At 35.8% G+C, this 14,990-nt stretch overlaps 1 protein-coding gene across 1 annotated transcript; it reads right to left on the reverse strand.

Annotated features, from left to right (window-relative positions):
* Positions 1–10,852: 10,852 nt before the first annotated feature.
* Positions 10,853–11,782, reverse strand: LOC109245189 (olfactory receptor 4P4). Its single transcript, XM_019412503.2, has one exon. The coding sequence runs from the start codon at positions 11,780–11,782 to the stop codon at positions 10,853–10,855; it is 930 nt and encodes a 309-aa protein (XP_019268048.2).
* Between the last annotated feature and the right edge of the window lie 3,208 nt (positions 11,783–14,990).

Below are 14,990 nucleotides of genomic sequence, written 5' to 3' on the forward strand. Positions count from 1 at the left end.
AAATTGTGTGCTATGCACAGATAACTGAGCATCTGGAAAGAAAAAATTTGAATGAAAACATTGATAATATTAACACAATCATAAATAAATTTCTAATAAAACAAAAGGTTAACTCAACAAATCACAGAAGGTAAATCATAAATCAATATTATTATGTTTTTTTTTCTTGGGAATCAACTGCTTCCGCTATGATTTTTTAATTTTTTCAAATAGTCTGTCATACTGATAGTGTTAAAAGTACATTTGATTAAATTTTGAAAATATCATGATTTAAAAATTACTATTTTCCAAACAGAAGTTCTACTACTCTTATTTATAACATTGAGATAACAGTGGCATTAATTTAATGCATAAAATTTATCTTATTCCTCATTTCCCTTGTGTTCATTACTCACAACAGGCTTTTCATTCCAGGTAACGCTCTTTCCCCAGCATGATATGGAACATTCTCCTGAATTGCCTGAAGGCATACAATCAAGGAATGCAGTTGCATTTAAAAACAAAAACAAAAGCACATTTGCCTAAATTGTGCCTTGAGTGATTCGGATTGCAAGTAATATTCTTTGAAATACAAGGGTGGGAATGGAATGGGTAGCACATAACCAAAAGTCAATCTTGCTGGCTATGTTATGGCACAAAAATAGTTGAAAACACAGCACAGAGCAGTTTTATCAGTGACATTTTGAAAAAGAATTAGAAAAAATATGTACATCTCTTATTTTGGTTTTAGTGTACATGCATGTTTTAAGGTAAACTCCATCGTCATTAAACTTAATAATGGGCATAAATTAAAAAAAAAGAAAGCACTAATGGAAATGGAGGACTTTGTAGTCTCCCTTTTTTAACAGGAAGATAACAGGTCTTAGCCTCAAAATTGTGCACAAGTTATGCTTCCTTCATAAAAGTTAATGTGTTTCTTATATCTTTGTGTACATTGTTAGAGTTGCAGTTGTAAATCATAACTAACTTAGGAAAATACTATACTGCATTCCTTTATTATTTTTTATGTTTATTTATTTGGAGAGAGGGAGTGTGCAACAGGGACAGACGGAGAAAGAGAGAGAGAGAGTGAGAGAGAGAGAATCCCAAGCAGGATCTGTGCTGTCAGTGCAGGGCCAGACACAGGGCTCGATCTCAGGAACTGCTAGATCATTAACTGAGCCAAAATCAATAGCTGGACGCTTAACCGACCGAGCACCCCTACCTATATTGCATTCCTTCATGTAAATATACATAAAATCTGAAACCGAGGTAGTTTTTAAAATAATTACTAAATAACAGGTCTAAATAATTATTACTACATAATTACTACTCAATAATAATTACTAAATAATAATTATTACTAAGTAATAAGTCCTGTTATGATAATGACTTAAATCTTAGTATTCATCGAATCCCACCGTGTTCTTTTCAGTATGGAAAGAACAGATTAAGAAAAACTAAGTGAATGTCCCAAATCAGAGAGCCAATACACTGAAAAATTTATGAACTCATCCCCTAATTCTTGTTCATTTAGTGCAGTTTCCCAAAGCAAAGGGGCACGCATCTGAGAAGACAGCAGGGGAGGAAATATCATATTTTCATCTCATGAGAGGTGACAGACTCCCAGATCGCTGTAAAACATACGATAGTTCTACGAGTGAATGCGTGGTGTAGCACATGTCCTCTTTGAAACCATCAGGCTTTCAATCTGACCACCGCAGCTGTAACTATTCCAATCTGTGTGTTTATGGAAATATCGTCACTCCTTGGGGGCACCAGAATGACAACGGCACCAACGTCCAGAGAGAGAAATTGTAGTAAGAAAAATAAATGGCATGTTTTGAGACCCTCAAAGCATAACACAAAAATGAAGCAAAGGAGACATTACCAAGTAAAACAACAAGTGATCCTACAAAAGCAATATAGACAGGATTCGAACTGATGAAGGAGCACCTGATAGGCTCAGCCCATTGGGCTCCAACTTCGGCTCAGGTCATGAATTTCACGGTCCATGAGTTCAGCCCCACATCGGGCTGGCTGCTGTCAGCCCAGAGTCCGCTTCAGATTCTCTATTCCCCTCTCTCTGCCCTTCCCTCATTGTGCTCTATCAAAACTAAATAAAACATTTAAGGAATGACGCAGAGGGTAAAGGAACTTAGAGAGCAAACGACTTGTATTCAAGCGTTGTTTATACCTCAGTAAACTTCTGATGCTATTGGCACCTAAGGCTTTCAACGGTCACCTGTTTGATATTAAGTGAAATCATGTGAACTGATATGTGCCTACTTTTTTTTTCTTTGTCTTCAATCTCGAAATTTAAGCTTTATATAGAAGCTGACATCTAAATCTAAAAAACCCTTCCAGATCAGAAGAGGCAATAATCATCCAGCATGAATTTAGACTATTGCCACACCTTATTCCCCCAAATTTATGTGTTTTGTACTCTGTTACTATCCATGGTGGAATTTTAACAAGAATAAATGAGACCATTTTGGATTTCCCCATTCACACAAGCAGTTCTCACTTCTACAGGGCATTGATCCTTTCTAATCTTGGACTTCAACATCTATAACTGTGGTCCAGACACATCACCCAAGGAAAAAATGAGGAATGCATGAGTTTATGAAACATAATCACCAAAGAAAATTGAGACTACATTGCAATTATATACCTTTTCCTTATGTTCTCTGTTCTTTGAGTGAAAGGGTTAAGAATTAAATTGTCCTCCAAATACACATACATCCTGAATCAAATCCCTTGAAATAAACAAAAGCAAAACTGCAACAGAGATTTTAGAAGGACCATCAGAACAAACCTCAATGTGGATAATATTTTGGTGGAAAATAAAATCAGTTGGGTGAAATACTGGTTACCTGGGGGAATTTCTTTACCTGTAGTTTTAAATACGTTGACTGTTTTTCATGTTACCAAAATTAAATGAAAAAGTCAATTTGTGCCTTTTGTAGTATTGTTTCACAGTCCTGTTCACCCCAGGAGTTAAGACCAGCTTTGTAAAACTACATTTCCTACAAGTCAACTGGGGTCTGTATATACTAATTACATACATTTCTACTGATGTGATCAACATGTGTCTTACTACAAACTTACCTTTCCTGATTATGATGAATCTAGAAAACTTAAAGTGATGAGTCATTTGAAAGATAGGAATTTCTTCAAAGGTGGAAGGCTGGAAGGTCACTGGCAACCTAAAAATTTTATTATTTGTAACATGTATTCTTCAAAAGCACAAACTCTATAAGACACAGTAAGAAATAAATATTGCAAAATCTCTTTAGTCTTGCTTAAATTTTGACATACCATGTAAGATTGTATATCCTTAAAACAACACAACAAATGTCAAATAGATCTAGTGAGCCTAAAAGAAGGATTTTAAGAGTGATTACCTGCACATCAGTTGTAGATGGTCTTCAAGGTAGTTTTAAATTACTCAGGAAAATGTCGTGGTCACACATACCCCCCTTCAGTTACAGTTGGTAATGCTTCACTTGCGTTTATGGTTGAAAATATGAAACTAGAAAGCAGTGATTGAAACAAACCTAAGTACATTCTCTAAAAGTATCTACAAGCACTGCTTTCCTTGAATTTCCAGGAGGAAAGTAGCACTGTTTTGCTAAGTGAAGGAAGATTTAAATATTGCTGAAAATGATCCTGATTCACACAGAAGTATGTATTCACTCCACAAGTCAGTGATCTAGGATTTTAAATGCCAGTAGAACTCCCTGGCACCTGCTCATACTCAGAAGTAAACAAGAATGTTTCAAAATATATGTGCAGTGTGAATATATATATATATATATTTGCCCTAGGAGTCACTCACCTTCTTTGAGCGTATGGCTGCAGGAAATTTTCTCTGCAAGAGACATAAAGAGAGAGGAGATCATAAGAACTTTTTGACTTTGAAATTTTAAGAAATTGTTTTCCCAGAAGCATTTCTTAAGAAATCCTCAGCAAATAATACTAATCAGCTGCCCTAGGTTATATTCCCTAGGCTCATAGGAATTTTCAGGCTTTATCTTTACTTTCTCTTTTAGCATTAGCCAAGTTCTGGGCACTGTGTCTCTAGAGACTGCTATTGTTATTCGGATCCAAAGTAGATAAAGAAATTCTGCCAGTTCTGATCAATTTCTTCCTCTGAAAAGCAGGATGGAAATTTGGGTAATCCTATGGGAGCACTGGGATTCTTTTGGAGGAGGTCCCTATTTCCAGAGAGGAGAAGGTAAAAGAAAAAGAGAGAGAGAGAGAGATCCAGAGTCCTAACAAAAGTCATTAACAAAAGCAACATAAGATGCATAATATTCAGTTAACAATCAAGTCAAAGACTGTCACCCCACTATTCCCCTGGACCAGTAGCCATACTCTACAGTAATTAACTGTCATTGCTACAATGGAAGGTTGGGTTGTGCAAAGAAAAAAAATAGCAAATTAATTAAAACTTAAAACAAATTCCCCGCTCCTATCGGTAGATTGGAAAAGGGCCCACCAGGTTTGGTGAAAAGTATTGGAGAGCATAATGAAGTTCGGAACCAACAAAATATGTACACATCTATTCTAATTATTACCAGGCACTTTCCTTTGTGTGGTTACAGGGCTGCAAGGTGTATAGATTCAGGATCATGTGCACTGAAATTCGGGTGGACTCCCTTTTTGCACAAAAAGTCTATATACATATGAGTTCATTTAAGACTTCAGAAAATCAGTATTTTGTAGCATCCCAGCTAGATCAGAACAATTCACTTAGTAAGCTAATCATAACATTTATAAGCATTTTTTTAATTACTATATGTCAATCACTGTTTTAAGAATTTTAAATGCATTATCTGATTTAATTCTTAAAAAAAAATTTCATGGTAATTATTGCCTCTATTCCTCAAAGCAAAAAAAAAAAAAAAAAAAGGAATCTTCTAGAGTTTAAATAGTTTGTTCAAGGTAACAGAGGTGGTTTCAAAAATGATAACAATATGTCTGGTGTTCATAACATACGTAGACGTCAAGTGTGTAAAAATATTCCATCAAGGCTGGAAGGAAAGAAATAGAAGGATATTATTGCAAAGCTATCATACTGTACATAAAATGGCATCATAGGAAAACTCAATTGATTCAAGAGAAGGAAGACAAAGAAAACAGAGAAGAACAAATAGAATTAATAGAAAGGTATTACAAGATGATAGACTGACACTCAACCTTATCAATAATCGCATTAAATGGAAATAGTCTAAACAGTAAAATTAAAAAGCAGACCTTGTCAGGTAGTATACAAAGACAAAACAAAAATAAAAAACCTCTACAACCTAACTACATTTTGGATACAGAAAATTGTATTTTACATATGAAGGTACAAATAATAGTTTAAAGGTAAAAGGATAGAAAAGATAAATAATGCTAGTGAAAAGAGATGTAAAGGTTTTTTTTATTTTATCAAAGATAATTTAAGATTAAAGAATATTACTAAAGATAAAAAAGTTCATGTCATATGGGAAAGGGGTCCAGTGATCAAGGAGTCATAATTACCTAAATGTTTGTGACCCCGATAACAGGGCTTCAAAATTCATAAAACAACAACTTATAGAATCTTAAGGGAAAATAGACAAATTCACAATATAGTTGAATATTTCAGAACTCATCTGTCAATAATTAATGGAACAAGTAGAAAATCAGCAAAATATAGTGGATGAGCAAAACCATCAACTGTCTTGACTTTTGTCTACATGAAGTACTTCATATAACTCTTTCAGAATACATATTCTTGCTAAGTGTACTCAGAACATTTACTATGACACATCATTTTCTGGGTCCTGAAGCAAGTTTCAATAATAAAAGGACTCTAGTCTTTCAAAGTATGTTTTTTTGATTACAGTGGAATCAAATTAGAAATAGAAAGAAATCTAGGAAATCTCCAAATATCTGGAAATCATATAGCACACTTCCAAGTAACCTCATGGGTCAAGAAGAAATCAAAAGGGAAATTAGGAAGTCCCTTTATATGAATGGGAAAGGAAACAAAATATATCAGAGTTTGTGGAATCCTGTGAATACAGGACGTGGAGAAAAATTTATTGCACTAAATATTTATACTGGAAAAGAAGAAAGGTTTCAAATTAATGTCCTCAGCTGCCAGTTTAAGATTAGAAAAAGAAGAGCAAAGTACACCAGCATGAAAAAAAGGACATAATAAAGATCAAAGTAAACATCCATGAAAAACAAAAGAAAAACAATTGGGAAAATTGAACACAAAAATCTATTAAAGAAATTCAATAAAGTTGATAAGCCTCTGGCCAGATTGATCAGGAGCACAGAAAAGAAGACACTAATTATCAATATCAAGGATGAGAGAATTGGCATTACTACAAATTTTGCAATATTAAAAGTCTACATAAGAATAGTATAAACTATTTTATGTCTAAAAATTCAGCCACTTAGATGAAAATCTTCAAGATGGGCAAAATGTTTGAAAAGACATTTCACCAAAAGACATTACAGCATTTTAGTCATGTCAAAATAAGTGCATGAAAATCTGCTCAATGTCATTAGTTATTTACAAAATGCAAATTAAAGTAGCAACGAAACATCAGTTCACAGATTTCAAAATGGCGAAAACTAAGAAACTTAGTATATGAAGGGCGAAAGAGCAATGAGAACATTCATAAACTTCTTGTGGGGAGGTACTCGGGTATAACCACCTTGAAAAACCAGTTAGGTAGTTTCTTAAAATGTTAAACGTATACCTACAGATGACCAACCATTCCCTACATAAATATTTGCCTAACAGAACTGAAAGCATATGTTCACATAGAAGCTTACACATGAATGTTTTCGAGCAGCTTTATTTGTAATAGCCAAATAGTGGAAACAACGCAAGATTGTGGAATTTGCAGAGTGGAATACTACTCAGCAATAAAAAAGGAATCAATGGCTGTGGCATGCAACAGTATGGATTAATCTCCAAATAATTATACAGAAAGAAGCCGGCCAACATAGAATATATACTGTATGATAAATTTGCGCAAAGATCTAGAGGACACAAACTCGTCTATAAAGACACAAAGCACATTGAAAACTTTTCAGAGGGAGGGATACGCTCACCATCTCGATTATGGTGGTGGATTCCCAGGTGTATACTTATGTCACAACTTAATGAGATTGGACATTTTAATATGTGCTGTCTGTTGTAGGTCAGTGATACTTGAATACAAGTGTTAAAAGTAACCTAGGACTGAGGAAGAGTACCCAAAGAATGAACTTGGAAGAGGAGAACCATTGCCAAGGTTGGGATTCAGACATGGTTGGAAAAAGTGAGATTGCAGATGCTGCCAGAAAAGCCAGTCACCCAGCAAAGCGGGACGTGCCTCTCGAATGCAGTACTGTGCAAGCTTCTGGACGGCTCTGCTTAGCTTGAGTGCTGAGAAGCAGCTAAATGGGGGGCTGCGCGAGGCTTGGAGTATGCAGTGGTCTTTCACAGAAGAGCCTAGTAAACAAACTTGCATGGCTGTAGGCTGGCTGGTGCTGAGTGGGGAGTGCTCCGATATAGTCAGGCCTTGTGAACCAAGAGGCTCACGGCAAATGTCTGCTTCCGAGGCATCAGGAGGGTCAAGTGCTAATGCGTTTGCCTGCTCTCTCCTTTTCATGATTGTAGTTCCAAATTTCATGCCATGTAATATCCTTTGTAAAAGCGCAGGACTATATTTTAATCTATTATGATAATCTTTGTCTTCCTACTAGAGAATTTAGTCCATTGTGTTCATTTTGTCTTATATATTTGGACTACCTTCTTACCATGACTTTTGCTCCTTTTTTTTTTTTTCAACTTTTCCCAATATGTCTATTTTTTCCCTCCTTGGTTTTGTTTGTTGTTTTTTTTTTTTTTTTTTTTTTTTTACTTTTTAATTGGATGGGTCTCCTTTCATTCCCCCAGTGTATTTTTACCTGTCTACCTACTGAACAACCTTCCTACCGGCCTGTCTCTTTCCTGTTATTTTAGCTACATGTAAGAAATCATGGCTGTACATTGATGCTAAAAAGTGTCTGAACCTGACATTATCACCACCCCACCCCTGTCCCGCTGAATGGTACATGGTACTTACAACCTTTTTCTTCTGATCATTTTCTTCCATCTCATAATATGTCGTGGGCCAGGATCTTGTCCTCTCTTCTATGTTTCATCTCATGTTTTAGACAAGATGGCTATTTTAATACAATTTCTAGGTTTATAAATAAGTCTACCATTTCCGTCATTATCCGTTCCTCCAGGGATCCTCTTTCTTCTCAGACTTCTTCCCTTTTAATTAAAACATCCTTCACAACTTCTTTTAGTGAGTGTAGGTTTGTAGTCAATTCTTGGTTGTTTTTCACTTTTGTTTCATTGAACTGAAAAGTCCTCATTTTACTCTTCTTACAAAAATACAGAAGCCAAGGGTGACATTTTTCTTTTAGTACTTTCATTATGCAATTCCATTATCTTCTGTTTTCTACTCAATGATTTTGTTTTCTACTCAATGATTTAAATTATTATTAATTGGTAATAGTGTTTTCTATGATTCTTCGTAAGAGCAACTCTTGGGGCGCCTGGGTGGCTCAGTCAGTTAGGCGTCTGACTTTGGCTCAGGTCATGATCTCATTGTTTGTGGGTTTGAGCCCCGCATCGGGCTCTGTGCTGACAGCTCAGAGCCTGGAGCCTGCTTCAGAATCTGTGTCTCCCTCTGTCTCTCTGCCTCTCCCCTGCTCATGCTCTGTCTCTCTCAATAATGAATAAATGTTTACAAAATTTTTTAAAAAAAGCAACTCTTTCTCCCTCCTCTGAATATTTTCTAAAGATTATTTTCATCAGTTCTCAAAAATTACTAATGCTTGTCTTTTTAAAAATATTTTTGTCTCACTATTACCCAAACCCTAGAGTCTGACAAACATAGGTTGCTTTCTCTTACTTCATTCATGATGTCTCTTAAGAGATCTATTTTTTTTTCTATCACTCTCCTCTCTAATTCTGTGTTCTGGTAATTTGTTAACATCTGAAATTTTATTTACTGAGTTTTTCTTAAGATATAGCTACTCTGTTTTATCCATCAAGTTTACAATTAAAATATTCTTTTTTTTATTTCCTAAATTATTTTAACACCCTGGACAATTTTGAGAATCCTAATACAATATCATGCATTTCATATTATTTTTTTTTATTTTTATATAATAACTATAATCATATTCTATTTGTCTCTGATAACTGCCATAAAAGCTGTCATTGTATGACGTATTCCGCTTAAAGCTGTTTCTCACATTACTTCCTCCTCTATCGGTAGTTTTGCTGTGTGATCAGGTACTTTTAAACAAAAATTAAACATTACCTCTCTCATTTTGTTCTGTTCAAGCCTGCTTATTCTAATTATGGCAGAGACAGTAGCCCCTGGAAGATGTTATTTACTATACTGTGCATTTCTGCACTTGTATATGGATGGGTGACAATCCAATGATGGCATGTTATGTACAGCCTACCTTTCTTATCTGGAACCACTGCCCTTATTTGGAGCCCCCCAAAATATTTTTTTTTCACTTTCAGGAGCTAAATAAAGAATGTTGCTAGTCATGCTCATTATGACAAACAAATTCATATATTCCAGTGAATATCTTACATATTACAATTTCCCAATTGTGACCACTTATGTGTGAATCTTGCTAACATAACCTAATGCTCTGTTTCTGGGGGTTGTTCTGAGTTATGAATGATCTTCTAAGAGTTTTCTTCTTTCTAAGAGCTGTGTATCTATGATAGACAGGTTGGTTTGTATTAATTAACATATTACATACCCTATTGTGAGGGTCCTAGAAGTGCCAAAAGTTTTACATATTTCTAAGCCATTTATTGCATTCATTCTAGTGGTTTTCTATTGATAATTTTTTTATTTATATAGTTTTATGCCACTAATGTATTAGGAAAGTATTAACACAAGCATACAACCACTGCCTTAAAATGTTAAGTCTTAATTACAATATAAAGCTTGTTAAAGAAACAATTAGAGGGTCGGTATTCACCAAAAGAAATGTTCATGAATATTCAAAGCAGCTACTCATAATGATCTTAATGGGAAACTACCCAAATGTCTAGAAACAAGGGAATGGATAAATTAACTGTTACATACTCATACAATGAAACAGTATATATCAATGAAGACACTCAGAGAATACACAAAACATGACGAATGAATCTCACAAACGTAATGAGCAGACACTAAGAGTGTGATCAGCATCATTATTTTTCCACAAAATACAAGAGTATGTAAAACCAGTTGATTCAGAGACAAAGATACCAATTACCTTTGGGAGGTTAGTAATTATGCAGAGAAATGAGGAGGACTTCAGGTGCACTGGTAATTTCTAACCCTTCATCTGGTTACTGATTACCGGATACCGCTCAGTTTGTGGGAATGCATGAACCATACAAAAACAAGAAGTGCAATTTTCTGTATTTAGAGTTGAGTAAAAAGCTGAAAAATGGAAGGTGATATTTTATTCAGCTCTTTAGCATTTTAAGGTGTGAAAACACGCATGCTCCATTTTATCTTTTTTTTTCCGGCACAAGAGCCAAATAGTGCTATAATCTTTCGTCTTTAAAATATCATTAATTTCATATCACATAAACACAATTCTTAATGACTATGTCAAGTGGAAGAACATCTGAATAAGAATGATACTCAATTTGTTGGTGAGCTGTTACCATAGGATCATAAAACGACAGAAGGGTGTGCTTCCTGCTTGCCCACTTATCTCTCCAAGCAGCAAGGCCAGGAGCTGATAACAATGGATCTCATCCAAGTCCTGGGTTTCGAGGAACCATGGCCTGAAAATCCGAAAAGCATCTGCAAAACTACTTTCCTTCCAAGAGTATATGACGACACCACACTTTCTTCATGGCTTTCTTCATCTCTGTGTTTCTCAACGTGTAGATCAGAGGGTTGAACATGGGGGCAATGATGGTATAGAAAAGAGCAAACACTTTGTCTTCTGGAAACGTTGTGGCTGGTCTAATGTAGATGAACAGTGCAGGTGCAAAAAACAAAGCCACAACTGTGATGTGAGCACTGCAGGTGGAAAGAGCCTTGCTGCGACTCTCCGCGGAGTAAGCCCTGACACTGCACAGTATAAAAAAGTAAGACAACATCAGCACGACGAAGGTCACCAAAGCAATTAGGCCTGAATTGGCAATGACTAGGAGACCTATGAGGTGTGTATTAGAACAGGCTAGTTTCAGTAAAGGGTACACGTCGCAGAAGTAGTGATCTATCTCATTGGGGCCACAGAAGGGTAAGAAGATGGTGAGAAGGAACTGGCTGGCAGAATGTACAAACCCCCCGGTACAGCAGGCTGTGATGATTGTGTTACACCTCTGTCTGCTCATGATGACCGTGTAGTGCAGGGGCCTGCAGATGGCCACGTAGCGGTCATAGGCCATCCCCGTGAGGATGAAGATCTCGATGCCTCCAAATAAATGTGTGCTAAAGAGTTGTGTCATGCAGCTACTGTAGGAAATGGTCTTCCTCTCTGCCAACAAGTCAGTCATTAGTTTGGGTGTCACGGTGGATGTGTAGCAAAGGTCGGAGAGTGAGAGGTAATTAAGGAAAAAATACATGGGTTGCTCAATTAGCTGACTGCCCATTATGGAAATTATTACGAGTGAGTTTCCTATCCAAATAGCAATGTAGCAAAATAAAAATAATACAAAACAAAGGGTTTCGATGTTCTTGTTTTTGGAAAGTCCCAAGAGAATAAATACAGTGACATTATTGCTTTGATCCATGGTCCAACGTAGATAGCATCCATGAAATCATCTGAAATATACAATTCATGAGGCCATATTAGAAGTGTCTCGTGGGTAGAATGATAATCATATCCTATTCAAGGAATTTACTAGCTTTAATATGCCTCATTCAAATATGTCAGAGAATAAAAATCAAGTATTCAAAGGGCCGCCTGGGTGGCTCGGTCGGTTAAGTGACTGACGCTTGGTTTTGGCTCAAGTCACGCATGATCTCATGGTTTATAAGATCAAGCCCTGCATCCAGCTTCACACTTACACTGTGGAGCAGGCTTGGGATTCTCTCCTTCCCTCTCTGACCCTCCCCCCACCCCCGAAAAATAAATAAATAAATAAATAAATAAATAAATAAATAAATATTTAAAAAATCAAGTATTCCATTAAAATGACTCTCTAAGGAGACTCCACGACCTAATAGCAAATTGTGATCAATGTCTAGCTTAGTCAACATGATTGCCTGTGATCAATACACAATCAAATCTTAGATGCTCCTGAAAACATGGCACTGACTGTTTAGCAATGTGTGCCACCAAGTATTTTTATAATCTTATGCTCAACCTTGACCAGATATCTTCAAGAGGTCTGCATTTTCATCCTATGTATTTTCAGCCCTAACTTTATACCGTACCTGGCTTCTCTATCAATTCCTATTTAAGTTTCTTCTTCAACCCTTTCTATTACTGAACAAATTAACATGGTCACCCACACAATGAATAATCCCGCTGTAAGGCAGAAGGAATTTTAAAACAAAAACATTAATTTCCATAGTGGAATTTTAAGAACTTGAATGAGTTTAAGAAAAAATTATAGAGAAATAACTTCAGGATAATTCCCCAAATCAGATTATACTGAGATTAGCCAATAAATTAAAGAGGCTATTTTAATTTGCATAAAATTATAATACTGAATATATTACTGGCTTGAATCCTTCATTAAACATACTTGAAATATGTTTCTTACCTTTGGTCAAGCATAAAGGCTTTTTACATAATTTTAAGTCTATAAGTAAAGAAAGGCTTAGAATGTTCTCAAGCAAAGCCATTTCATCAGTCCGTCTGCATTTGTAAGGACTTCGCTAATAATATTACTTAATCTCTATTTGTCTCGGTTCAGAAGGCTACAGCTATGCTTAATTTCCTGACATCAGTTCAACTTCTTCACAGATATACGGCTACTATACTATGATTGCCTGGCACATATTTTAATCTCTTTAAAAATATTATGTGTATAATCGAATCATTCATTGTAATTTGAGGTAAATCCCTGGTTACATGCCTTAATTTAGCCACTAACTTCATATAGGACTTTCGCAAGGCAGTTAATTTCTTTTAAGAAGTTTCTCTTCATTTGAAACCTGGGAAAATACACCCTGCTCTATATAATTCAGACTGGTTCTGAGACTCAGCTTTGATTATAGATGAGAAACATCTTTTAAAAAAATAAAATAGTGCACACATGACAGTATTACTGTATTAAAATTAATGTACACAAAGAAAAATAACTTCGAATTACTCTAGTTTACAGAGGTTAAGGCACTTGTACATAGTAGCACATTAGTATATAGCAAACAAGGGTTTATAACCTGAGTTTTCCAACTCCGGTGCTTGTGTTTCTTAATACCTCACTCTACATCCTTTCAAGGGAGAAATAATGAAGCAACAACATAAATTTAGCACGAACCCTGGCTGGCCCAACTCGGAAATTTGCATACATCTCTGAGTGTTCCAGACAAAACCAGGATCTCTCCTGAATGGCTCATGATCCCATTTTAGCCACTCACATTTAAATGGAAAATGTGTCAATGGAAACACATAACTATAAGATAGGCTCAAGTCTCCATGAAAAACCACACGCCAAATCAGTTCAGGATTCTGGAATAAATAAGCCAACTCTAGAAAGAAACAAATGTACAGCTCACGTGCTTTTGTGGGAAGCCATATATTTCTTATTCTCTCAAGCATGAGTAGCGATATTGCATGCTTAGCTATTGGCCACATAACAAAAATAGTTGGAGAAAAATATTTGAGTGCATGCCCTAATATGGCCACACCTTGCATTTGGGACCCCATACACTCTTGGATAATAAGTTTCTTAGGAAGAATGAAGGCACTAGCCTCGATTATCCTATGTCTTTTCCAGAAATAAAATTACTTTATTTGTGGTCAATGTCTTACTGACCATCTCCCTAAAGTTATAATAATTGGTCCTTTTGATGTGCAGTCATCCAATAAAAAAGGCAGAATTCGCACATGACTTTGATCTCAGTTTTCTAGAATGTGTCATGCTACCCTCAGTAGACAACCAAGATCTTTCAATTTAGTCTTCTCTTAAACCAAAAAGTTTTAGACTATAGAATTCACAGCAAAGTCTACTTTAAAATTAGCTGCTAATTAATGTTTTCCTAACATAGTAGTTAAAAATATTTTTTTCAAAAGTATTACAGATTTATGCAGAATAATGGTAAAAAATTACTCACCGTTTTTTTTTTCTTTGCACTGACTTTGAGCCTGTCCTTTTATATTTTTTTTAATGTCCTCTCTTCACTGAAATTGCATTCTTTAACTATTTGAATGACTACCTTTCAAGTTTCTGATTTGGAATTTTAATCAGCTCAGTGAGTGTTACCCATGAGTTTCACTGCCTAATTTCCTTCGATGCACACATAAAAAGTTAGAAAACTCATACATTTTTTGTAACTACCACCACCTATCATAACTTCGTTTCAAACAAATGATAGGAGGTCACACCTCAGGAAAGAAAAAAGCTTGAAGGCAAGACGAGTACTTAGTTTTCCAAAACTAGTCAAATCCTAGTTTATACAGACCCAGTATTTGTATCACTGCATTATTCCTCAGGGCTTCAGCCTTGGAGCCAATGCTAAATAAAATTTCAAATATTGTTTGTATCCTCCAAGTACCTGTGTTTCCTCCCAAGGTATTGCTTATTTAGTTTGAGTTAATTATTTTATGTCCCCAAGTAATCAATTCACCGGTCATTATCCTCTTAGATCCAAGTTACTACAGCAGATTCACAACCAGATGGCAAATGCCCTGCAAAAAAAGGTACCTCTGCAGCGTGAGATCCTTGGTCCTTGGTGACTGAGATCCTTGGTCCTTAGTGACTGAGATCTGCTGTTGATGCAATTTGACTTTCTTTTACCCTTTGCTATCATCTGGGGGTCAAACTCTAG

The sequence above is a fragment of the Panthera pardus genome, unplaced genomic scaffold (assembly GCF_024362965.1).
Source record: "Panthera pardus isolate Hobbes unplaced genomic scaffold, ASM2436296v1 HiC_scaffold_12, whole genome shotgun sequence".
Lineage (NCBI taxonomy): Eukaryota > Metazoa > Chordata > Mammalia > Carnivora > Felidae > Panthera > Panthera pardus.

What these genes read in the sequence shown, in the direction of transcription:
- LOC109245189 (XM_019412503.2), bottom strand. Translation starts at nt 11,782, where the DNA reads ATGGATCAAAGCAATAATGTCACTGTATTTATTCTCTTGGGACTTTCC.